At 41.2% G+C, this 26,500-nt stretch overlaps 1 protein-coding gene across 3 annotated transcripts in view; it reads right to left on the reverse strand.

Annotated features, from left to right (window-relative positions):
- Positions 1-428: 428 nt before the first annotated feature.
- The window catches only part of ctnna1 (catenin (cadherin-associated protein), alpha 1), a 188,959-nt gene continuing 162,887 nt past the window's right edge, over positions 429-26,500 (reverse strand). For all 3 annotated transcript variants that reach the window (XM_038795451.1, XM_038795452.1, XM_038795453.1), the window contains 4 exons: positions 23,641-23,822; positions 22,094-22,199; positions 4,617-4,751; positions 429-1,624 (listed from right to left, as the gene is read on the reverse strand). In XM_038795451.1, the coding sequence (XP_038651379.1) occupies positions 1,340-1,624; positions 4,617-4,751; positions 22,094-22,199; positions 23,641-23,822 (708 nt within the window). In that variant the 3' untranslated portion in view covers positions 429-1,339. The remainder of the gene's footprint in view (positions 1,625-4,616; positions 4,752-22,093; positions 22,200-23,640; positions 23,823-26,500) is intronic.

Genomic DNA, 26,500 nt, shown 5'->3' on the forward strand with positions numbered 1-26,500 from the left:
AGAAACCAAAATATGCTCATGACCTTTGATGAAAGTTCTGACAAAAAATCAACATCCTCTTCACGGTTGCTGTCAGACCAGAGTATTTCAAGCACAGTGTGTTTTGATTCCCTTTTTATAAAAATAATGCCAACGCCTGAATCATTAAGTTATAAAATATGGTTGGCAAATGCACCACTTTCTAAACAATAAAGGTACATTTAAACATAATTAAAACTATCCCCCCATCGTTCCCCCACCCTAACAGTACATGGAACTAAATCTATAACTGAAATTTTTCAAATGTCTCTGTGCAATGATGAGTTTTGCCCAAGGCTGCAGCATGAAAGCAACCTCTATTTTGTACTGCGATTATAATGAATAGAAAAAGGAATACATTTTGGTTGACTGCAAGAGAACTGTAATTTTAGAATGTGAAAAGCTACAAGGTCTGTCAAAACAGTAACTTTATTTGAGAATTATAACCAATACAGAGGTAAATTTATGCTTCAACAAGTATTCAAATCAGGAAAAAAGATTTTAAGAGTTCTTAAGTGTGGTACAGTATATTGCTAACGTTACTAATTAGGATTGTCTTCCAATGATTATCATACCCATTACATTGTACCTTGAAATATAGCATGATTGCATAGCACAATGCTAGTTTGGCTACTGAGGGAGCATGTTAATATTAAGGGATGTGTGAATAACTTGGCCGTTTATATTTTTGACGAAGGGGGATCAAGAAAAAGTGGGTAAATGTTCTTTTTTAGTTTGGGAAGGGGTGAGGGGAGGAAGGTTTGAAGAATACAGAAATGGGTTGAAATCAAATTGCAAACCACTCCAGATATTAACAATCTAAGCAATAGTTAAACCAGTAGTAACCATAACATGCATTTAATGATTTAAAGCTTTTCTTTATCATACAAATGTGGTTGTTTGTGGAAAGTGAATTAAAATCCGCTAATTGCAGTTTCCTCCCTGTAGAAGAGCTGACAGTTTTATTCGGTTCTAAGAACTTTGGGCTTTAAAATTCAACCTCAGCCAATCTGCACATCATGAAAAAGCTAAAGTTTCTTGATTATTTTATAATATCAAAGCAGAGTTATTGTCAGCCCATTACCAGAGCGTCAAACAAGGCTTGAATTTGACAATCTGCACAGCATTCCAACTTTCCATACCAATTATGGAATGGAGACTAACTTTATTTAACCTTATGAAAAAGGTAATCTGCAATTTCTATGACCCATATTTGTGTGTGTATATTAAAAGCTTACTTTAAAAAACAAATCGAGCAAACTAAAGGAGTTCTCAAAGCACTCAAGTGTACTTTGATCATGTATAGGAATGCTTTTAAATTTTAGATGCTATCCATTGCTTTGAACTCACTGAGAGCCTGCACTGGTGAGACATGCTTTTTCTGAGAAGCTCTTTTAACTTTGTGAACATCATCATTTTTCTCCCTCTTTACAAGTGGTTTCTTCTCTGGAGCCCTCATCTTCCATGAGACAGCAGGCATGTTCAGCGAAGCCATTCCCAGAGACTTCTGATATTTAGTAGATGCCACATAGGAAGCCTTTACAGTTTGCACAACAGCATTCATCAAGTTCTTTGCAGCTTGGATAAGAGACATTGCACTATCCACCTGGAAATGAAGGAAAGACAAGATTCTGAGAATAAGTAGGTTGCAATACAATTTTCTGTGAACCTGCAGTTATTACAAGTTGGGTCAATTTTGCTCAATAAAAGAGCAAAAAATATCATACTGTTCAACGACCCTGATGGCATATGCTAACCATACTAATGTTAGGTGCTATATATTCTGTCCACATTTGAGCTCTTCAATTGCTCGGCCTCATACGAAGTAAGGCACTTTCCAAACCATAGAGGAAACAACTTGTGTCGTTTCCCTTTTGGTCCTAAGCCCAATCAGAACACCCATCTAAGTGTTCAATTTCACAATAGCACTGGGAGACGTGTGTTGCCCAAGTAACTGAAAAATACAAATAATGTGTGATACTAAGGATGCACAGAAAAGTACCGTAAATATTTTAAATTGTATGTCGAAACTACAATAAAGATTATCCTCGAATGGATAATAGAAGCAACAATGTCCTCAGATATTGCTGTTACATATCAGAAAGCAGTATGCTAGACAGATGAATTAAAGCAGGTACATTTTGTTTTAAATTGCTGAATTTGGATTTATTCCGCAAAGAGATTAGCTTTAGCGGGATGTGCAATGATGTCTCAAATAACGTGGTGAATTATTCAAATTACAAGCTAAATATATTTTAAAATCTAAAATCTGCCCTACTATGGGAATTTGCATATTTATAGATTTTTGGGATAGAATCTATTGTTTCACCCTAACACAACTGGGTATGAGATTTCTTTTCTGAAGGAACATGTTTACTTCTTGAACTACAGAAAAATATTAAAAAACAAGATCATTAAAAATGTTAAAAATGAACGTCAAGGTTACAATTCACGTTGAGGGTAGGAGAACGCACTATTGCCATTTTCCAGATGCCAACTTTATTATGAATCAATAAGTTTTACGCTCAATTTTCTTCCAAATAATACTGCACAATGGATACAATAACCAACTATATTTACACAGCATTTTTAACGTAATGAAATATCCTAAGGCGTTTCATAAGAGCATTACCAAAGTCTGACATCAAGTCACATAAGGAGATGTTAGGTCAGATGACCAGGAGGTTCAAAGAGGAAGGTTTTAAAAAAAATTTTCAAGGAGAGACAAGCCAGGGCTCTATGATATTAATCACTTGCACAATTTGTATTTTACAATGCCTTTAGGATTTATCGAAAATTGATGCTTTCATACAAATATTTCCCTCCCAATTTCTCCCTGCTTTTCCTGAGGTTACTGACTGACTATGTACAACCGTCAAAGGGGTCAACAACTGCTGTCCAATATTTCATCAAGTGGCCAATCTTCATGTGAGCCTAGAAAACAAATATCAGCAGACTTTAATTGTTAAGGGTATTTTAGCCAAGAACTGTCTATTTACACTTTCCAGAAGGTTCTAGATGGCTACTCAAAGATGAATCCCACTTCTCCACAATTTTGAGTCATCCACAGAGGAGGAAAAGTAAACACTAACCCCTTAAAATGCAAACCACCCGATTCTCTGATTGGTTCAGGATCATGCAAGATTGCTTTAAAACCACCATATGCAGGTAAAATTATACATCTCGACAATGCATTCTGCGGTATTAGCCCAAGCTCAACTTAGTCATCAGTTATACAGATTTTAATGCAGCTTGGAACAATCACATACAAGAAAGGAAAGTTTTTTCCATGAGATTAAAAATGTACCTGAGCAATTGACAGCCAGAGAAGATAAAATATAACAGGGGCATTGAAGAGTTAGTTTAGGTGAAATAACTGCCGTTTCATCTTTCACATACGGTCCCAAATGTGAAGCTACATGCCTGTGAGTTTTCCAATCTAGACACATTTAGTGCTCCAAGGAGTTGTAGGCAAGCATCCATGAAACAATATGAATTATCTATATTATCCCTTCCTTCCCAACAAAATGTAAGACTTACTTTGTGACTCAGCCAAGACCCGAAATTATTACATATATTGCAAAGCTATATAAAGCCTTAACTGTGAATGGCAATGCAAACATCAAGAAAGGCCAACTACCATGTCACAAGATAGGATCTTCCAGTTTAAAAGTTTATTTACTGCAAATGAATTATTCAATTTAGTTTGCATGCTCATCCAGGTAGTGTACATTAAAGGAGGAGTAAATCAAAATATTAGATAAATTTCTATTATGGCATGGTATTGCAATTTACTTCAGCACACTAATATTAACATATCCAGCAACAAAACAGACCATTTAATTTGTCACTTAAACTGCAGCCACTTATCCTACCAACATATTTTAAATTTTGCAAATAACCTCCTGTATTTCAGTAACTACTTTATTTAATATTCCATCAGAAATCTTTGTATTTGGCCACTACTGGGTTTAACAGTTGATAAAAACAGAGCAACATCTGGGTGAACCAAATACCACTTTTAAATGTAAACATGTAAGAGATGCAGGCCTTTAATTTTCCCAGAATCCAAAGTATCAGTTCCAAATTAGACCTAGTTGTGCCGAGTCTAACCAGTCTATGGAATGAAATGAAATGAAAATCGCTTATTGTCACAAGTAGCCTTCAAATGAAGTTACTGTGAAAAGCCCCTAGTCGCCACATTCCGGCGCCTGTTCGGGGAGGCTGGTACGGAAATTGAACCGTGCTGCTGGCCTGCTTTCAAAGCCAGCGATTTAGCAGTGTGCTAAACCAGCCCCTGGAATTTTCTAGCTAGCTTCAACAGGGCTGGATCCTCTTTTCACCCCTTATAAAGAAAATGTTAGAAACTTTCTACACAAGGAGTTGCTGCGTCTCTGGCTCACATGCACCCAGGGGTGAACTGCACATTGGATTACCAAATTAATACCAACTTTTAAATGGGCTCCACAGAGGGATTCAGGTTGTTTCCCTGTACCAAACATTTAAATAAAAAAAATCAAGATTGGGTCCCTCTACTCAGGAACTGAACGGAAGACTACGGGGGGCCTACAGACATTGATTAAGTACCTAATACTTACCCCAGATACAATGAGCTCCCCGCCTAGGTTCTGGACTTCTGCTTTGACTTTGCTGCAGATATTCAGCTGATGGCAGTACAAGGCAATGCGCTGCAGGTAGGCCAATAAATCTTGCTTGCAGCTGGAGTCTGGACACTTTAAAAAAAAAATCATCCAGTTAAAAGTCGCACAATTCCTACAAACATTTTCAGCTATATCAAGAGTAAACATTATGGTGTTATCAAATCCGTAGCTCAAACTGAAATACCTGAAACTGGTCTCAGGCAGCAGTGTGATGGTACAGCTTTCCTTAAGGCTTTGAACAGGTCAGTGGAAACTTAACATTGCTTGCATGCAATATCACTTAGAAAATAGTAATGAGAAGATAGATAGATGATAATGCAACTAAACCTGGCTGTAATGGACTCAGATTCCTCCACCAATTGCTAGCTAGCCCTTTTATAAATCAACCCAGCTCACATAGGAAAAATCAGTTGGCTGAGCTCATAAGAGGGCTGTTACATAAAAACATAAATGTTACCAGGTAAGAAAAGACCAATGTTAATTGCGGCTTGCCAGCCCAATCCTGGATATTGTTCAGGATTTGCTGAATTTGCACATAGACAACGTCAGTGTCCGAGGTGCCACAAATGATGCCAAACACTGTGCAATCATCAGCGAACATCCCCACATCTGACCCTATGTTGGAAAGAAGATCATTGATCAAGCAGCTGAAGATGGTTGAGCCTAGGGCACTACCCTGAGGAAGTCCTGCAATGATGTCCTGGGACTGAGATAACTGACCTCCAACAACCACAACCATCTTCCTTTGTGTTAGCTACGACTGCAACGAGTGAAGAGTTCTCCCTCTACTCCAGTTTTGCTAGGGGTCTTTGATGCTATACTCTATCAAATGCTGCTTTGATGTCAAGGGCAGTCACGCTCACCTCTGGTGTTCAGCTCTTTTGTCCATGTTTGAATGAAGGCTGTAATGAAGTCAGAAGCTAACTGACCCTTGCAGAACCCAAATGGTGTGTCAGTGAGCAGGTTATTGCCAAGTAAGTGCTGCTTGATAACATTGTTGATGATTCCTTTCATCATTTTACTGATGATCGAGAGGAGACTGATGGGGCGAGGGCGGCAATTAACCAAGTAGATGCCAGTGTTCCAGTTGTCCTGGAACAGCTTGCCTAGGGGCGGGACAAGTTCTGGAGTACAAGTCTTCAGTACTATTGCCAGAATATGATCAGGACCCATAGCCTTTGCAGTATCCAGTGCCTGTAACCGTTTCTTGATATCACGTGGGGCGAATCGAATTGGCTGAAGCCTGGTATCTCTGATGCTGGGGTCCTCTGGAAGAGACCATGATGGATTATTCACTTGACACTTCTGTCTGAAAATTATTGCGAATGCTTCAGCCTCGTCTTTGGCACTGATGTGCTGGGCTCTTCCATCATTGAGGATGGGGATATTTGTGGAGCCAGCTGCTCCAGTGAGTTGTTTAATTGTCCAGTACCATTCATGACTAGGTGTGGCAGGACTGCGGAGATTAGGTCTGATCTGTTGGTTGTGGGATTACTGAGCTCTGTCTGCCACTTGCTGCTTATGTTGTTTGGCATGCAAGTAGTCCAGTGTTGTAGCTTCATCAGCTTGACACCTAATTTTTCAGTATGCCTGGTGCTGCTCTGGTATGCCCTCCTGCACTCTTCATTCAAACAGGGTTGATTCCCTGGCTTGGTGGTAATGGTAGAGTTTGTGATATGCTGGGCCATGAGGTTACAGATTGTGGCTGAGTAAAATTCTGCTGATGGCCCACTCATGGATACACAGTCTTGAGTTTTTAGATCTGTTCTGAGTCTATCCCATTTAGCATGATGATAGCTTCACACAACACAATGGAGTGGATCCTTAATGTAAAGACAGGACATTGTTTCAATAAGGACTGTCTGGTGGTCAATCCTACTGAACATCATGGACAGATTCATCTGCGGCAGGCAGGTTAGTGAGGGTGAGATCTAGTAAGTTTTCCCTCTTGTTGGTTCCTCATCACATGTCACAGACCCAGTCTAGTAACTATGCCTTTAGGAATCAGCAAGCTCAGTTAGTAGTGGTGCTCCTGATGCACTCTTGGTAATGGACATTGAAGTCCCTCACCCAGAGTACATTCTGTGCCCTTGCTGCCCTCAGTGATTCCTCCAAACGGTGTTCAACATGGAGGAGTACAGATTTATTAGCTGACGGTGGATGGTACATGATGAGCAGCAGGAGGTTTTATTGCCAATGTCTGACCTGCAGCCATGAGATTTCATGGGGTCGGAGTGAATGTTGAGGATCCCCTGGGCAGTCCCTCCCGACTCTATACCACTGCGCCTCCACCGTGCTGGGTCTGTCCTGCCGGTGGGCATGGTGATAGTGGCAGCTGGGACATTGAGTATGGGTAGTCTGTGAGACAGCTTTCACAATTTTGGTAAAAGCCCCAGATGTTAATAAAGAGCACTTTGCAGGGTCCACAGGGTTGGGTTTGCCATTGTTGTTCCCAGTGCAGAAGTCGATGCCGGGTGGTCTTTCGGTGTCTTTCCTTTTTATTGACTTTGTAGTGGTTTGATACAACTGAGTGGCTTGCTAGAGGGCATTTAAGAGTGAACATTAGTGAACCAGCTGCTTTTTTTTAAGACAACAATAGACAATGGTTTCACAATCATCATTACACTTATAATTCCAGATAATTATTGGATTCAATTTCCACCATCCCAGAGTATTTGAATCACTTCTCCAGTAACAATACTACTAATGCCACCGCCAAGGAGCTTTAAGAAAAAATAACTGGGCAAACATGGGTAGAAGGTACATAATGCAAGGAGGAAGATCTAGTAATGAATAGATCAAAACATGTAAAGATTTTTGCAAACCTTGCCTTCCCTTTGATTACATTTTGAATTATAAACAAAACGTGGCTTACTGGAATAAGACCCTAAACATGAAACATTCCTCATCATTCCCTTCCCTCCCCCTCTACTCAATAGAAAAAGCCTCTTAGCTGGATTAATCCGGTGGCACAGTGGTTAGAACTGCGGCCTCACAGCGTCAGGGACCCGGGCTCGATTCCGACCTCAGGTGACTGTGAAATTTGTACATTCTCCCAGTGTTTGCATGGGTTTCCTCCAGGCGCTCTGGTTTCCTCCCACAGTCCATAGCTGTGTAGGTTAGGTGGATTGGTCATGCTAAATTACCCCTTAGGGTTCAGTTGTAGGAATAGGACGGGGATTGGGCCTAGGTAGGGTGGTCTTTAGAAGAGTCAGTGCAGACCCGATGTGCCGAATGGCCTCCACGTGCATTATAGAGAATCTATGATATTCTATATCTGCAGCAGATTTTTAAAAAACTAAAGCCAATAAGGGCAATGCTTGCTGCAATCTATTACTCTTATCTTGAATCGTTTGGTTGTCCATTTACACTCGCTACTAGTAAACGGAAAGAATTTTGTGTTTCAAACACTTGGTTTGATCAGCGTTTCACTTTTAATGGGTAGATATATGATCTAGTTTGATAAATAAACATGCAAATACCTGTTCAGAGCACTCAAGAACTGAAAATTTTACAAACCATGCAGACTGAGTATATTCCTGGTAAAGCACATCAGTGTTGATGATAAACCTAGACTTGCTAGGTGGAAATTAATATCAAGCAATTATTATCAATGATAACTTGTAGTTATCCTTTTCCCATGAAATACTAATTTCACACTGTACCTTGGAATAATCCTCCAAGAAGTGAGATCGACAAAAGAAACCATTGGGGTACAGTTACTTCAAAAGAACGGCTTGTCAAAAGAAATGGCAGATTTTCCATAAAGAATAGAGGCCCAAATTTACTTTCCATCCCACCAGTGGCAGGGGTTGTGAACAATGGGAAAACCCATGCCATAATGCCGGGGGGGGGGGGGGGGGGGGGGGGGGGGGGGGGAATGCGTGACTGAGAGAAGGATGACATGACACGCATGCACGGTATAGCATAAGAACAGAAGAACTAGGAGCAGGAGTAGGCCATCTGACCCCTCGAGCCTGCTCCGCCACTCAATGAGATCATGTCTCATCTTTTGTGGACTCAGCTCCACCTTCCGGCCCGAACACCATAACCCTTAATCCCTTTATTTTTCAAAAAACTATCTATCTTTATCTTAAAAACATTTAATGAAAGAGCCTCAACTGCTTCACTGGGCAAGGAATTCCATAGATTCACAACCCTTTAGGTGAAGATGTTCCTCCTAAACTCAGTCCTAAATCTACTTCCCCTTATTTTGAGGCTATGCCCCCTAGTTCTGCTTTCACCCGCCAGTGGAAACAACGTGTCCGCATCTATCCTATCTATTCCCTTCATAATTTTATATGTTTCTATAAGATCCCCCCTCATTCTTCTAAATTCCAATGAGTACAGTCCCAGTCTGCTCAACCTCTCCTCGCAATCCAACCCCTTCAGCTTTGGGATTAACCTAGTGAATCTCCTCTGCACACCCTCCAGCGCCAATACGTTCTTTCTCAAGTAAGGAGACCAAAACTGAACACAATACTCCAGGTGTGGCCTCACTAACACCTTATACAATTGCAGCATAACCCCCCTAGTCTTAAACTCCATCCCTCTAGCAATGAAGGAAAAAATTCAATTTGCCTTCTTAACCACCTGTTGCACCTGTAAACCAACTTTTTGCAACTCATGCACTAGCACACCCAGGTCTCTCTGCACAGCAGCATGTTTTAATATTTTATTATTTAAATAATAATCCCTTTTGCTGTTATTCCTACCAAAATGGCTAACCTCACATTTGTCAACATTGTATTCCATCTGCCAGACCCTAGCCTATCCTATCCAACTTAACCTATCCAAATCCCTCTGCAGACTTCCGGTATACTCTGCACTTTTTGCTTTACCACTCAGTGTCGTCTGCAAACTTGGACACATTGCCCTTGGTCTCCAACTCCAAATCATCTATGTAAATTGTGAACAATTGTGGGCCCAACAATGATCCCCGAGGGTACTAGTTACCACTAGCTACTGATTGCCAACCAGAGAAACACCCATTAATCCTCACTTTTTGCTTTCTATTAATTAACCAATCCTCTATCCATGCGACTACTTTACCCTTAATGCCATGCATCTTTATCTTATGCAGCAACCTTTTGTGTGGCACCTCGTCAAAGGCTTTCTGGAAATCCAGATATACCATTGGCTCCCCGTTATCTACCGCACTGGTAGCGTCCTCAAAAAATTCCACTAAATTAGTTAGGCACGACCTGCCCTTTAAGAACCCATGTTGCATCTGCCCAATGGGACAATTTCCATCCAGATGCCTCGCTATTTCTTCCTTGATGATAGATTCCAGCATCTTCCCTACTACCAAAGTTAAGCTCACTGGTCTAAAATTACCCGTTTTCTGCCTACCTCCTTTTTTAAACAGTGGTGTCACGTTGGCTATTTTCCAATCTGCCGGGACCACCCCAGAGTCTAGTGAATTTTGGTAAATTATCACTAGTGCATTTGCAATTTTCCTTGCCATCTCTTTTAGCACTCTGGGATGCATTCCAGCAGGGCCAGGAGACTTATCTACCTTTAGCCCCATTAGCTTGCCCATCATTACATCTTGAGTGATAACAATCATCTCAAGGTCCTCACCTGTCATAGCCTCATTTCTATCAGCCACTGGCATGTTATTTGTGTCTTCCACTGTGAAGACCGACCCAAAAACCTGTTCAGTTCCTCAGCCATTTCCTCATCTCCCATTATTAAATCTCCCTTCTCATTCTCTAAAGGACCAATATTTACCTTAGCCATTTTTTTGTTTTATATATTTGCAGAAACTTTCACTATCTGTTTTTATATTCTGAGCAAGTTTACTCTCAGAATGTTTGATTTTACCTTCTCACCCTCCATCTGTATTTTAAATTCCACCATATTGTGATCGCTCCTTTCGAGAGGATCCCTATGAGATCATTAATCAATCATGTCTCATTACACTAGACCAGATCTAGGACCGCTTGTTCCCTCGTAGGTTCCATTACATACTGTTCTAGGAAACTATCATGGATACATTCTGTAAACTCCTCTTCAAGGCTGCCTTGACTGACCTGGTTAAACCAATCGACATGTAGATTAAAATCCCCCATGTTAACTGCTGTACCATTTCTACATGCATCAGTTATTTATTTGTTTATTGCCTGCCCCACCATAATGTTACTATTTGGTGGCCTATAGACTACTCCTATTTGGTGGCCTATAGACTACTCCTATCAGTGACTTTTACACCTTACTATTCCTGATTTCCACCCAAATGGATTCAACCTTATTCTCCATAGCACCAACGTCATCCCTTACTATTTGCCCGGATGCCATCCTTGAATAACAGAGCTACACCACCTCCATTACCATCGACTCTGTCCTTCCGAATAGTTTGATACCCTTGGATATTTAACTCCCAGTCGTGACCATCATTAAACCATGTTTCAGTAATGGCCACTAAATCAGTCATTCAGGATGATTTGCGCCATCAACTCATTTACCTTACTCCGAATACTACGAGCATTCAGGTAAAGTACAGTTATGTTGACTTTTATATCTCTGTTTTGAATCTTAACACCTCGATCAGTAACCTCTCCTAAGTTATATTTCCTCTTAACTTTTCTCCTAATTTTCCTTGTCGTTGAACCCATATCTTCATGTAACAATCTGCCGCGTCGCTTACCATTTATGTTTTTACTTCCCGTTTTATTCCTTTTAGTATTACTGGGCCTATTCACTGAGCTCCCCTCAGTCACTGTTGCTTGTATTGTCGTCCTTTTTGATTTTTGACTGTCTTCTCTGCCTTACACTTTCCCACTTATTGCTTTTTGTTTCTGTCCCTGTTTTACTACCTTCCGACTCCCTGCATTGGTTCCCATTCCCCTGCCACATTAGCTGAAACACTCCCCAACAGCTCAAGCAAACCCCCCCCCCCCCCCAGGACATCGGTTCCAGTCCTGCCCAGGTGCAGACCGTCTGGTTTGTACTCGTCCCACCTCCCCCAGAACCGGTTCCAATGCCCCAGGAATTTTAATCCCTCCCTCTTGCACTCTCTCTCTCTCGCCACGCATTCATCCTATCTATCCTGACATTCCTACTCTGACTAGCTCGTGGCACTGGTAGCAATCCTGAGATTACCTTTTAGGTCCTACTTTTTAGTTTAACTCCTAACTCCCTGAATTCAGATTATGGGACCATGTCCCGTTTTTTACCTATATCGTTGGTGCCTATGTGCATCATGACAGCTGGCTGTTCACCCTCACCCCCAGAATGTCCTGCAGCCGCTCAGAGACATCCTTGACCCTTGCACCAGTGAGGCAACATACCATCCTGGAATCTCCATTGTGTCCGCAGAACCGCCTGTCTATTCCCCTTACGATGGAGTCCCCTATCACTATAGCCCTGCCATTCTTCATCCTGCCCTTCTGCTTAGCAAAGCCAGCCACGGTGCCATGAACCTTGCTGCTGCTGCCTTTCCCTGATGAGCCACCTTCCTCAACAGTACCCAAAGCGGTATATCTGTTTTGAAGGGAGATGACTGCAGGCCTTCCTACTCCTGCTCTGTCTTTTAGTCACCCATTTTTTATCTCCCTCAGTAACTTTCACTTGCGGTGTGACCAACTCGCTAAACGTGCTATCCACGACGTCCTCAAGTATCGTGGATGCTCCAAAGTGAGTCCATCCACAGCTCCAGAGCCGTCAAACAGTCTAACAGGAGTTGGAACTGGACACACTTCTTGCACGTGAAGGAGCAAGGGACAGTGGATGTGTCACTGAGCTCCCACATCGCACACGAGGAGCATGACACGGGTCTGGGATCGCCTGCATGTCTTAAACCTTCGGTTAACTTATATAACTACAACTCGAAAAAAAAACAAAGAACAAATAAATAAATATACCAATGAAAAGAAAAAGAAGAAAAATTACTTACCAGAGATAAAAAGCAACTCCTCCCCCTAAGCTTTAAATTCCCACCTAGCTTCAAATTCCCAAACTCACTAGTTGCTGTGTCCCATTCTGGCTGTGTCTTCTCTGGCTCACTGGGAGAATAGCATGTGCGCTGAAGGTGAGGGGGGGCAGGACCTCTACGCGGGACCCTGTCTTCCAGGAGCCGTCGCCAAGGAAACCAATCGAAGAGTTTTGGGAGGAATGTATTCACTGCGGCTTGCCAATCAGCTCCTCTTCCCACTTCCCCCCCACACCCCCGACCCTACAAAGCCAGCCAGCCCTTTACAGGGAGCTGCCTCTTAGTATTTTTTTCTTCCCCCCCCCCCCCCCCCCCCCCCCCCCCGCCCTAAAAAAACTCCTCTCGCTTAAATACTCTCCTTCAGTGTAGTGTCAGGTTGGATTGGCCCGACGGCTGCAGTGGATTGTGCATTTCAAATCGAGAAATCGTATTGCTTTATTCAAGTCGATTTTCCGTATGAAATACGGCAAATTCGTGCTAGTTGGGAGCGCTGATTTATACGCTTATGTGTTATTTAATAGGGCCATAGACTCACAGAAGTTCAAATTTAAACAGGCAACTGACAGTGATCGAATGGCTTCATTATATGCCCCACACTAACCAAGGAACTTGTGCTAAGGCATGCAGACATCAACAATTGCTTCAGCAACTTCTTGACAGGGCAATAGTGGAGAACATTTTACACCTCAAAAGTGCTCGATGAGTGATTTCCAGCCTTGGCTCAGGAACCAATCCTCCATTTCTACCATTGATCCTACAAAAAAATTGGTTGCAACTTATGACATTGCGATCGAAGGTGTCGTTTTCAGGAACCAATTTTTGAAAATTGCATTTTGGGTCAACATCGTGCCATTTATTGGCCTAATTCTAGAAGTGCTATTAAATAGAATATTTTTTGAATTTCATTTAATATGTAATTTGATTGTCCTGGTCAGCTTTTCAAAATAATTAGAAGTTTCAACTTAAAAGCACTGTAATTGGGCAGTATAATAAAATTAATTTTAGAACCTCAATTAATTGAAATTATATTAATGGATTGTGTCATTAATATTTAAACGTTCCAAATTCTTATTATACAACAGTGTTTATTCTGGGTTAAGGTCTGGATGAATTTGCAACTGAAGCATCTGCAGACATTACACTGGAGACATGCAGTGGGTTTCAGTAACCTTGCACCACATGGATTACAGTGCTCCCACAATACTGAGTGAAGCGAGCATCGAGCAAGTTCAGGAGGTCTGCACCTGTTTGCTCTCGTGTGATTTACTAAATTACAGTTCTGTTTTTAATTTTGAATACTACAAATTACAGCAATTATGCACTAGAATTTATAATTTACTGCAGTTGTACATTGCTTTCTCCTTGCTAAGAGTTTCAGAATTCTACTTAATGTACTGCTTTCAAAACTGACATCTAGTTGACAAAATTCCATTTAAATCACGAGTTACATTTTTGTTTCCTATATTAAACTGTTGGCAGAAATCCTATAAATGTACCTTTACTAAAAGGCTATTTCTTAGACAGCTGTTTAAGTTTTAATACAACATTTAGTTTCATGCTGCAGTTACATAAACATGAATATTTTCTGTTTTTATCACGTGAATACAAAAACCCTGCATGGGTGTATATTTGCGGGTGCGTGCATGCATGCGCAGAACTCGCCTTTGGCTGTATACACAGGAACTCAGGATTTCCTACTCATTGGCCCCAATTCTATTATTTCAGATCGTGACTCAAAGCTCGCCTCATTCTAATGTTGCTCTGTCTTTCTGCATCCACTGTTGCCCCCACCCATCAATAATGGACACCATGCGTTAGCACTCTGGTGCTACAATTTAATTCATGACCGCAGGACCAAATATAGAATTCCCTCGATTATTTCCTAACAATTTGTCTTCTTCTCAAAATAACATTATGTCTTCCAAAAAGTCATGTGAAAAAGATGACACCAAACCTTAAGTCCTCTCCTACAAATATAAATGAAGTATTTATGGTATCAGTGATATGATGGTTTAAATGACGTGATAACGATTTGATGCAAAATTAACATTAAATATTAGAATAATAGACCTTTAAGGAACTCAAAAGACAAAACATTTCCTGTTTACTAGCTCTGGATGGATAAGGTCCATCAGCTGTCAGTTACTTTAGTTAGGTATATTTAAAATTCCAAATGCATCATACTGTTCTGACAGAAGCAAACTAATTAATCAAACAAAAAAAAAGACATGGCCACAGTAGGAAACATCGATATTACTAACCTTAAGCAATGTATCCTGTGACCTTTGTAAATAGCAAAGCACATTTCAGATACATTACTAATGAAACAATACAAATAATGATCATATTTAAAGCTGACTTCAGTCACTGGAAAAAAAAAATCAGAGAACTTGATATTTCTATATTTATGAGGGCAACAGTCTACATGGTCTCACAAACCCAGTTGTTCAAATTGTTGAAGGGTTGGAAGGGAGGAGTGAGTGCAGCACCTTCTGCCCAACACCACAGACACTAAGGGTTACAATTGGCAATTTTAACTTGTGACTTGGCCAATTATGCTTCTAATATAGATGGAACTGGCCGATTTTTATCAGCTGCAGCCAAGTGGCTTTAAGGTAAACTATCTATTTGGGCAATACTTGCAAGCAGCAAATTACTGCCATAGCTTCCATTTGCATGGGTAAGGGAGAAAGGGAAAGAGTAAGCTTCTGCTGACTGGGAATTTGAAACTTAGTATTACTCTGACTGTAACCTAAACTAGAGATATTATTGTGGGGGGTAGATTTCCTGGGGAAAGGGATTGTAAGTTTGCAATTGCACAGAGTTAAATACCCTAAAAGTGACACTGGGCCAGGATCCTGAAATCCTACCCTCTTCTGGTTTTTACCAACCAGGATTGAAGGTCTCAGATGAGTTGGCAAACAAATTAAGATCTTAAAATGTTAGTTAAGTATTATTTGAACTCTCAGTACCAAATTTTTCAGCCAGGGTAGTTTTCCGATCTGTCAGCAACTTGTCAAGGTCACCGACATGGGTTAATTCAGTTGAAACTGATAAGGCGGGAAGGCTTTGATCAATGAAACTAAAAAGTTCTAGTCATAGCCAAGTGAAAGCTTGCACTTCAAAGCATCTCTTCTCTGGGAGAATGTCATTACCGCTTGACTGGTAATTTCCAACTTCTTGCAAGGCACTTTACTCACTTTCAGCTATGCCTTTCCATTGCTAGCCTTCACCACAGCATGGCAGCAGTGTATGTCGCTCCACCTTTCGCCTTGAATGAGGAACAAGGGATAAAACACCACCAACACGAGGAGCAACACCAGCAGGAGCACCATCTGCCTTCGCCTCAGCCAAATGACCCACCATAGGGAAGAGGAAATGGGCACCAAGCTCCAGCTGGAAGGTTAACCTTCTTTTACTTGTAGACCCTGTAGTGGATCCACTCTCTATGAGCATGTCTGAGCCTCAGGAGAGTCATACTCCCCATGATAAGTGACTGTTGAATCGATAGCCCCAAGGAGCAATATCTCCTTCCCAATGGAGGAGCTAGGCACACAAGGCCAGTGGTCGATAGTGTCTCTCAGTGGGTAGTCACCTGATTAGTTGAAGTAGCTATCCTTCTCCTCCCAACCTATTGCAGCCCCTTAGATCTTGCAGGAGTACCTCCAGAAAAGCATGGAACCTGGGAAAAGCCTTAAACGTTCAAGTGCTAGTGAGCCACTGTAAATAATGCTGTGATTCTTTTAATTAGAATGCACTGCTTTGAAAGACTAGTGTAGCCATCTCAGATGGCCACCTGCAAAGGACCATGGGAATTATGGCCAACCCAGGACTCAGACACACTCAGAGCTTGTGTGTGTATTTGCAACCCAGATAGCTAGATGTGATCGAAACCCTTGCTCATTTGCATTCTAATGGCCCATTTCCCCAGAGTATTGTACTCGGGTAACCCATACAGATACAGACTAACCAGCGCCACTCCCTTAGCTAAGAAAGCCCAAACATCCAAGGTCAATGACCGCTCTGGACACGCCCAGCCATCAAGGCACCCGCCCCTTTATTGGCCAAAATCGAAGGCAGTGATCGAAGCCTGTCAAATTATTGGGTCCAAAACTAAGGACTGCCCCAAAGAGCGCGAAATCCCAGAGGGATAAAAAGAGACACAGCCATGTGTTCGGTCTCTCTTGGCCCCGGCCTACACCTAAACCCAAGTGTAGCATTACGACCAGAAGACAAGTTCAAGACCAACGATCGATACCAGATGGATGAGCCCAGCAGAAACGAAGCCACTTCTTCTACCCAGCCACGCAAGATCCGAACAAAGGCCTCGTTCATCTGCTGCAAAGAGCCGGTTGCCCTGAAGTTAAGTACAGGTTATTGAAGTTGTTAGGTGTAGTTTAACTTGTAGTGTTTTATGTTGCATTTCAAAGTAATCCTTGTGTGTAATTGAACTTGAACTGACTAACTGGTTGTTTGGTCTTTGATCGATATCCGGTAAAGCCTTGTGGTGGTATAATTTGATACCTGGCGACTCTGAAAAGCAATATTATCATTAATAACTGCCATATCTAGTTAATTTGACATTATTGGTGCCGATTGGTGGGATAGTATTCCACTCATTAACAACAGCAACATTATTGGTAACTCCGGTGTCGATTGGCAACACTAGGCATACAATCCTGCCTGCCTACTCTCCCCGATTGGGGAACTTGGGAGGCAGAATTATATTGCCGTGGCTCATTAGACTTGGCAATACCACTAATCAGCCAACAAGTTCCTGAACTGAAAATAGTACTTGGTGGAACGCAAGTGTAAAGTGTCTTCCCCATATCTATATAACTATTGGCAGATGGGAAAATATCAAAGTCTACCTTGGCTAACAGCAGGGGTCAACATCTGTCCAAGACAGCTGGCACCAACAATATCGGGTTGCTACTTTTTCAGATTTACAATAAGTAGGACAGGATAATGCATTATACAAGATCAGGTAGCTGCCAGGGTACTTGCTTATTTTGAAAAGATACAGCTGAAAGCAGATAGAAGCCTAGCTACTGAGACTTATCGGTTAAGTGCAGTATTAAGCAAATATGATCCAAAATTAATTAACTGCGATTTTTAGTTCAGTATTCTACACATAGTATGGCGGCTCAGATTTAACTCTTTGGATTTAACTAACAACATCTTGGGAATTAGTATTGACCAGAAACTGAACGGGACTAGCAATTTAAATAGTGGTCACAAGAGCAGGTCAGAGGCTGGGAACAGTGTGGCAAGTATCTCACCTCCCAAATCTCCAAAGCCTGCCAATAATTTTGAACTGTGATGCAATACTCCCCACTTACCTGGTTAAGTCCAGTCCCATAAAACTCAGATGTTCAACACCATCCAAGATAAAACAGCCTGCTTGATTGGCACCCCATCCAACAACTGAAAACATTTACTCGCTTCACCATTGACTCTCAGTGGCAGCAGTATGTACCATATATAAGATGCACTGATGCAACTAGTCAAACCTATCTCAACAGCTCCTTCCAAACCAGGAACTTCTACCATGGAGAAGGGCAAAGGCTGCTGATACATGGGAACACCAACACCTGTAATTCACCCCCCACTTCCCCAAGCCACACACCATCATGACTTGGAAAGATATTTTGCCGCTTCTTCACTGTTGCTGGGTCAGAATCTTGGAATGCCCTACCTAACTGCACTTTGGGTGTGCCTATGCTACATGGACTGAAGCATTTCAAGAAGGCAGCTGATCACCATCTTCGCAAGTTGAAGGACGGATGGCCAAGAGCTGGTCTAGCCAGTAATGGCTACATCCTGTGAAAGCATAACAAAAACTTCCACTGCCAGTTTCCAAAACTAAAGAGGAGGCAAACTGTCCAATGCATTCAGTTTTGTTGCTAGAACAGATCAGTAGTCCAGTTTTTCCTAATAATCTATTATTTGGTTTAATGGATATCAGTGTTGAACAGAATTTGGGCAAGTGTTGGCATTTGACGTAAAAATAGTGGAGATGGAGAAAATAATTTGCAATCTAAACAACTTCAAAATAATGTTTAATGATATGGATTCCATTAAAAAGACAGTTTGTACAGGTCAAATGATTGCTTAGAAATCAGATGGAATTGACAGATTGTCAGTGTTAAGGTAAGAATCAATAAAATGTGGCATCATTTGCCAGGTCTGAGAAAACCTATTTTACTGTGCGTGATCAAACTGTATCTTAATGGAAAGCGATTTTCACTTTCTATATCTGTACTTAATTTAATGTGTGAGCACTTTCTATGTGTCAGGTTGTTGCAGATATCAATCTTATGGAAACTATTCAAACTGTTTGCTTGAAGAAACAGCATGCATATTTGCAATGATTCCTTAAATCAGCTGAGCCATAGCTTTTTGAGAAGTTTTTAAATCTAATTTTTGTAGAAGAGTAACTGTGATTTTGTATAATGCAGATTACATTTTTGGACACTTAAACATGAATATACAAAGTCTGCGAAACAGTGAATTGCCGATTCATAGAATTTACAGTGCAGAAGGAGGACATTTAGTCCATCTCTTCCCATTTTCTCATTCTACTTTATTGCTATTCTGCAAGCTGGAATAGCTTTAGCAAGCTATTTGTATTAACTTGAATAAATATCAAAAGGTGTGTTAGCTGCCTGTGTTAAAAGGTGCTAAAGCTTAATTTGATAGAGTGAAATTTTCTATGCTGCCATCAGGTTAAACTGTTTTAACAAGTGAGGTACGCCCAGTATTAAATCATCTTTGATATCAAATCCGACAGCAACATTGCAAAGTGCTGCAAAAAATGTTTTTAATATCAATCAGAACCCATTTGCCTCTTTCAGCTCACTTTCAGTTACCAGAAGTGAAGTTGCAGTGTCCTAGTTTGTAAAACAAAAAAAATTGCTCTAGTCAAAAATGTTTTTAAAAAAAGGATTGTTAGTAAGAATAACAATGACACATTAAAAAATGATGGGTTTCATTCTCAGAGGGACAGAATTGAAAAATAGAAAAATTATTGAAGGTTAGAACAAACGTAGAATTCTGTGCAGAGTTATGTTATAAAAATGTACAGGCATTGAAAATATGTAACAAAAAAAATTCACAAGGATGATGTCTGAGCCGAGAAGGTGTACTTATTGCTGAACAGGCTGGATAACTTTTCTCCCGAAAGAGAAAGCTGAAGGTGACCTGTCAAGAGGTCTTTAAGATTATGAAACAGATTGATAATTGATAGAGAAAATGCTTCTACTTGCCAGTGACATGTGAGAGTACCTTTAAGAAATGGGTGTATTACTGCAGTGATGTCAGAGTGGGTGGAGTTGAGCTGTCTGTCAGCTTTTTACTTTTGTTTTAGTCTGTTTGCTGCAGGGTGTATTTTAGTCTCGTTTTCAGAGCCGGATAGCTACAGTCACAGCCAGAAGATGTATGAATCTCTCTCTGTAATCTAAAGACTGTAAATCGATCCTGGTGATTTAAAACTAATAACAGTAGTGACTTTAACCTGATGTGCTTCTGGTAAAAGGTGTTTTCAGTCTTATGGATGTTAAAAGGAAAGCTTAAAGGATTACTTAGTGTTGTATTCTTTGGGGGTTGTATTTAAATTAATGGTTGTTAAGATGTTCACTGTGGTTTTAAAAAGGTTAACTTGAGTTCATAGAATTAACATTGTTTTGCTTTAAAAAAATGCTTTTCCATTTCTGCTCTACCACACCTGTAGAGTGGGCCATGTGCTCCCCATACTACAATCTATTAAAAGTTGTGGGTCAGGTGAACTCATGATACACTTTGGGGTTCTCTAAATCCTGGCCCATAACACCAGGGAGACCAGAACGAGAAGACATCAATAAAAAATAATCACCAAATCTGATAGCAAATTTTGGAGAAATGTCTTTACTTAGAAAATGTTGAATGCATTACCACAATGCGCACTCGAGGCAAATAGTACAGGTGCATTTATGGGGAAACTGGAAGCTCAGGGGAGAAAAGGTTTAGAAGGAAATGTACTGTTCATATTGCAATCCACCATCTCATTACTACCTCACATCCTTTGCGGAACAAGTATTTCATGAAGAGTTTCACAGATTATAAATTTTCCATTGCTTTAATTTGATCCCAATCAATTTGTGTAGCTGGCAAGCAAAATCATTTTTAAGAGAACACAATCATAAATAAGTCGGAATACATTTTGTTCTCGGTTCCTTTCTCTCTTGATTATAGTTATCATATTCTCACTCTACTTTCCCTGTACAGAATAATATTCAGACGAGCTTGACACAATTAGCATTTTGGAATCTATGTTTTGGGCTTTTAACTAATTCATTTTCTTGAGCTCAGCACTTTGGAACATACCTAAAGGCAACCGCCCGCTCAGTCCACATGACCCCAAAATGCAAATAAGTAAATTGTGCTAAGTCCAGGAATCAAATAAAAATTAATTACTGTACTTTGGCAACTGGTTATGACGCATGAACCTCCTTGACGTCAGAAGATTACAACATCAAAATTAAGTTAACTGTTAAATAGATTAACCAGTAAACAGATAAACAAAACCATGAGAATCAATGTGCTGTGCTGATCTACAATGTAAACTGGACCGCACAAAGTCCCTGAATACTACACAACAGTTTGTTGCTGAGCATTCAGTGTCACTCTGATCAGTTCAGGTGAACAACTCAAGTTAGCAAAAGGGAAGTAAATTCTTAATCATCAGGACAACTGAAATGTAGATGTGTTATATAAATTCAAACAATGGGTGAGATTCTCTGGTCCCGCAGCGGTCAATGGGATTTCCCATTGAATCCACCCTATGTCGCCGGGAAACCCGCAGCTAGAGTGCACCATCAGTGGGACTGAAGATCCCGCTGGCATGAACAGCCGGAAGATCTCACCCAAAACTGACAAACTGATGAATTTCAACTTAGCATCTACATTCCTGAGCTAATCAAATCAAGCCAGACCCTTTTGTGCACACGAATCTAAACCTATGTTACCATAACAGAAAGAAAGGCCAATACCATTGCAGTCAATATTTCACAAACTACTTCTCAAGAAGTCTAATATTTCCACACCAGCAGTCATACATATAAAATTGCAGAAAAGCATGAATGCATGAACAAAAGTGCACAAAATCCAGATTTTTTACAGCACAGAAGGAATCTATTCTGCTCATTGTATCTGCACTGACTCCCAAATGGCAATTCACCTCAACCCCGTAACTCTGCACATTGTTCCTTTTCAAATGCTTTGACTGAATCTGCCTTGATCACTCGGGCAGTATTCCAGCCGCTAATCATCTGCTGCGTGAAAAAAGTTCTCTTTCATATCACCTTTGCTAATAACTTAGAGAGAATGCACTATGTCTGTGAAAACAAAAAAGAGAATCCACTCACTTTCACATTGCACACTCCTACTATTGGTACTATTTAACACACTAGCATTTTGCACTACCTCTACTGCAAAGACTCACATGATCAGCAATAGTACGTCCAAGTTTATCCATTCTTGATCCAGCTTCAGCAATTTTTTTGGCTGCACTGATTACATCCGATGTATTCTTCAGAGGGCCCTTTCCTCTGCAAAAGAAACCATCGTAGAATCGTAAAATGGTTGCAACACAGGAGACTATTTGTCTCATCATGCTGTGCAAGCTCTGCGAGAGCAACTCGGTTTGCGCCACTGGTCTGTTTTTCTCCTATTGGTCTGCAAATGTTTTCTATTCAGATAATTATTCTTTTGGGATAAGGAACTGCAGTCTGTATAGAATATGGGATTGATACAGGCGAGAACCTGTGAGATCAGTAAATGTAAAAAAATCAAGGGAGAGATCTTCTGGCTACTCACACTGGCAGGATCGCCCTGTCCCACCCATGGCCCACCCCCTCCCAGCGGCTTGGGATGAATTTGATAGGAAACCCCATTCATAGTGGTGGGCCACCTCCCGCCGCTGGGAGAGACTCTCGCCCCAAGTTATTGGTCTTTTATTTTTATATTTAGGTTTTACTTTTATTAACATCAGAGGCTTTTCATAGTAACTTCATTTGAAGCCTAGTTGTGACAATAAGCGATTTTCATTTCATTTTTCATCAGATAATTATCCAATTTCAAAGTCAATCAGCCTGTATCAGACTCTTAAGGCGGTGCATTCCAGATTCTAACCACTTGCTGCATGAAATGTTTTTCCTCAAGTCCAATCCGGTTGACGTTCCTTCTAATCTACTCTGTCCAAAGCCCTCATAATTTTGAACATTTCAGTGCAATCTCCTCTCAACTGTTGAGCGCCTTACACCAGTATTAGAGGGTTTAAATGCACAGCTGGTTATGGGGATATTACTATCTCAACTTATTTTTTTACTTATTTGCATTTAAAGTTAGAGGAGAATAACGAAGAAAAGTGGACTATTCAGGCATATTACACTGAAATTTCAAGTTGGCATGGTAGCTGCTTGCTGACTTGTTTCTTATGCAGTTTCAAATTAAATAAACTTTAGCTATCAGTTTTTAAACAGCCAAATAAAAAAAACCATGAGGATTTGAACTCCTGGTAATAGAAAGTGCCCAACTTGTGGAAATTCGAGGAGAAATTAGACATAGCTCTTGGGCAAAAAATATCAAGGGGGAAGGCGGGATCAGGGTAATGAACTTGGATGATCAGCCATGAAAGGCGGAGCATGCTCAAACGGCCAAATGACCTTCTCCTGCTTCTATTTTCGATGCATCATCAAAATGAGTGGTGTTTCAAAAGGAATAAAGAACAATTCCAATTGACTAAACCTTTTTAGCTTTTCACAAAACATGAGTGCCAATGATGATACGGCTTTGAAAGGGGTAAAAATGTTTAAAGTTTGTTGCAAATTACTAAGAGATGGCAAAAATCAATATAAGATTACCATATTTTGTAATGTGAAGCAATTCGTACATAATAGTACTCGTGTTAGCACAAAGATTCGATGCTGAACCACATTAGCCAAAAATATCACTGAGCTCAGAGTTACAAATAAAAGCTGAACGGCACACCTGGTGAAGTCTGTCATCTCCATCATGATCATGCACATCTGTTTGGCTAGGACAATAATATCATTTCCACTATCATCCCATTTAGAAACTTCAGCATCCAGTTTGATCTTCTCCTCCTCAAAGCTGGCTACCTGTTCAGCAATCTTTGCTTTTTGTTCCTGTGGAAGCTGAGCCATAATAGCCTGAAAAACAAGGACAATCATTAGAAAGGACCTATAGTTAGAAGGCAAAGAGTGCACAAATGTTGCAAGAAATGAACTAAGGCACACATGAAACAAGGATGTATGAAAACTGCTAGCCGATATGAAGAAAAACAATTAAACTTCAAGAACGATTTAATGACTTAATTCACATTATACCCCTTTTATTCATTCCAATTGTGACTATGAATTGCATTAGTATTTCTATTTTAAACCCCAGAACAATAAAAACAAACTATTGAAGGCTGGCAAGGGTTACAAGGAATACATTTAGTCTAATTTTGAGAGCAAGAGAACATAGTTTCAACATTTCAAATGAATTGGTAAACTCGATTTAGGATAATGTTTGGATGGAGTTTGATGTAAGAGAGATTTTGCATCATGTAATAGGATTTGCTTTTCTGAGTTTGGACTCTGGGTGCTGTAGACTAAGGCAGTGTAGACATTATCTTTTTTTAAATAAATTTAGAGTACCCAATTAATTTTTTCCAATTAAGAGGCAATTTAGCGTGGCCAATCTACCTAGCTTGCATATCTTTGGGTTGTGGGGGCCCGACCCACGTAAACACTGGGAGAATGTGCAAACTCCACAAGGACAGTGACCCAGAGCCATGATCGAACCTGGGACCTCAACACCGTGAAGCAGCAGGGCTAATCCACTGTGCCACCGTGCTGCCCTGACATCATCTTTCTAATAACACATTCCCAACCTAATTCAAGATTACTTGAAATGTCCAAAAGTAATCTTTTGAGAAAATATTCATTTCTCAACAGTGATCTCTGCTTTAGAGCAGACAATATAATAAAGTTTAAATTCCCACTACAAAGAACAATACAGCATAGGAACAGGCCCTTCGGCCCTCCAAGCCTGTGCCGACCATGGTACCCGCCTAAATTAAAACCATCTGTACTAACGGAGTCAGTATCCTCCTATTCCCACCCTATTCATATATTCTCTAGATGTCCCTGAAATGCCACTATCGTGCCTGTTACCACCACCTTCCCAGGCAGCGCGTTCCATATATTTACCATCCTCTGTGTAAAAAAAACTTGCCTTGCACATCTATTCTAAATTTTCCCCCACGCACTTTAAACCTATGTCCCCTTGTACTTGACTCTCCTACCCTAGGAAAGAGCATCCGACTATACACTGTCCATGCCACTCAATCTTGCAGACCTCTATCAGGTCGCCTCTCAACCTCCAGTGAGAACAGATAGAGTTTATCTAACTTCTCCTCAAAGCTAATTCCCTCCGTACCAGGTAACATCCAAGTAAACCGCTTCTGTACCCTCTCCAAAGCATCCACATCCTTCTGGTAGTGTGGCAACCAGAATTGTACACAATATTCCAAACAAAGCTTAAGGTCCTGTACAGCTGCAACTTGCCAATTTTTATATTCAATGCTGCAACCGATGAAGGCCAGCATGCAGTGGGCCTTCTTGACCACCTTACCACATGCGCTGCCACTTTCAGTGATCGGTGGACATGCATGTCCAGATCTCTTTGGCTGTCAGTACTCGCAAGAGTTCTACCATTTATTGTGTAATTCCTACATGTATTGGACCTTCTGAAATGCATTACCTCACACTTGTCCAGATTAAACTACATCTGCCATTACTCCGCCCAAGACTCCAACCAGTTTATATCCTGCTGTATCCTCTGACAATCCTCTTCACTATCCACAACTCCATCAATTTTTGTATTGTCTGTGAACTTACTAATCAGACCAGCCCCATTTTCTTCCAAATCATCTATATACACCATGAACAACAAAGGCCCCAGAACTGATCCCTGTGAAACGCCACTAGTCACAGCCTTCCATTCAGAAAAGCACCCTTCGGATGAGCTTCCGGTCGGCGAGCGGAGCGGTCACGCGGAGAGGGGCTCCCGCAGGGTAACAAAGTCGGGGCCTTTCTCTCCGCAGCGGCAAAGAGAAGGGAAGGGAAGGGAAGGGAAGGGAAGGGAAGGGAAGGGAAGGGAAGGGAAGGGAACCCCCCCCCCCAACAAACCTGCCGGCGGAGGATCCTCAGCAGCGGGAGCGGTTCGGCGGCGGCAGGTCCACCTCTCTCCCCCCCCCCCCCCCCTCTCCTCCCCCCAACGCAGGCCAGGAGCGGTGCGGCAGCGGCCAGGACCGAAGCGGGGCACAGCCAGCGGCAGCGACCTAACCACCTCCACCGGGAGGGTGCGGAGTGCGACAGCCCAAACGGAGCAGCGGGGACCGACCCAACACCCCCCCCCCCCCCCCCCCCCCCCCGGCAGCGACCACCACGAGGCAAGGTCAAAGAGACTGGACAAAAGCCTCTCTCTCTCTATCCTGGGTGAGTGAGGGGAAAGGAAGAAGAAAAAAAGGACTTTTATAAAAAAAAACCCAAAAGAAAACTGTTAAAGAGAGAGGGGGGGGGGGTATATATATTATTTTCTCTCTTTTTACATTCTCTCCCATCCAAAGTAAGCCCACCTGAGAGAAGTTGCATAAAAGAGGGGGGGGGGGGGAAATAATTAATTAATTAATTAATTAAATAAAGTGGTAAAGGAAAGAAGGGAAGAGAGGGGAGGGGGGGGGGGGGGGAAAGGAAGAGACAAAAAATTAAAAAAAAAGAAAAGAAAAATAGGGTGCGGAAAAGAAAAACAAGGGGAGAAGAAAAGATGAAAGGGGAGA

The sequence above is a fragment of the Scyliorhinus canicula genome, chromosome 4 (assembly GCF_902713615.1).
Source record: "Scyliorhinus canicula chromosome 4, sScyCan1.1, whole genome shotgun sequence".
Taxonomy (NCBI): domain Eukaryota; kingdom Metazoa; phylum Chordata; class Chondrichthyes; order Carcharhiniformes; family Scyliorhinidae; genus Scyliorhinus; species Scyliorhinus canicula.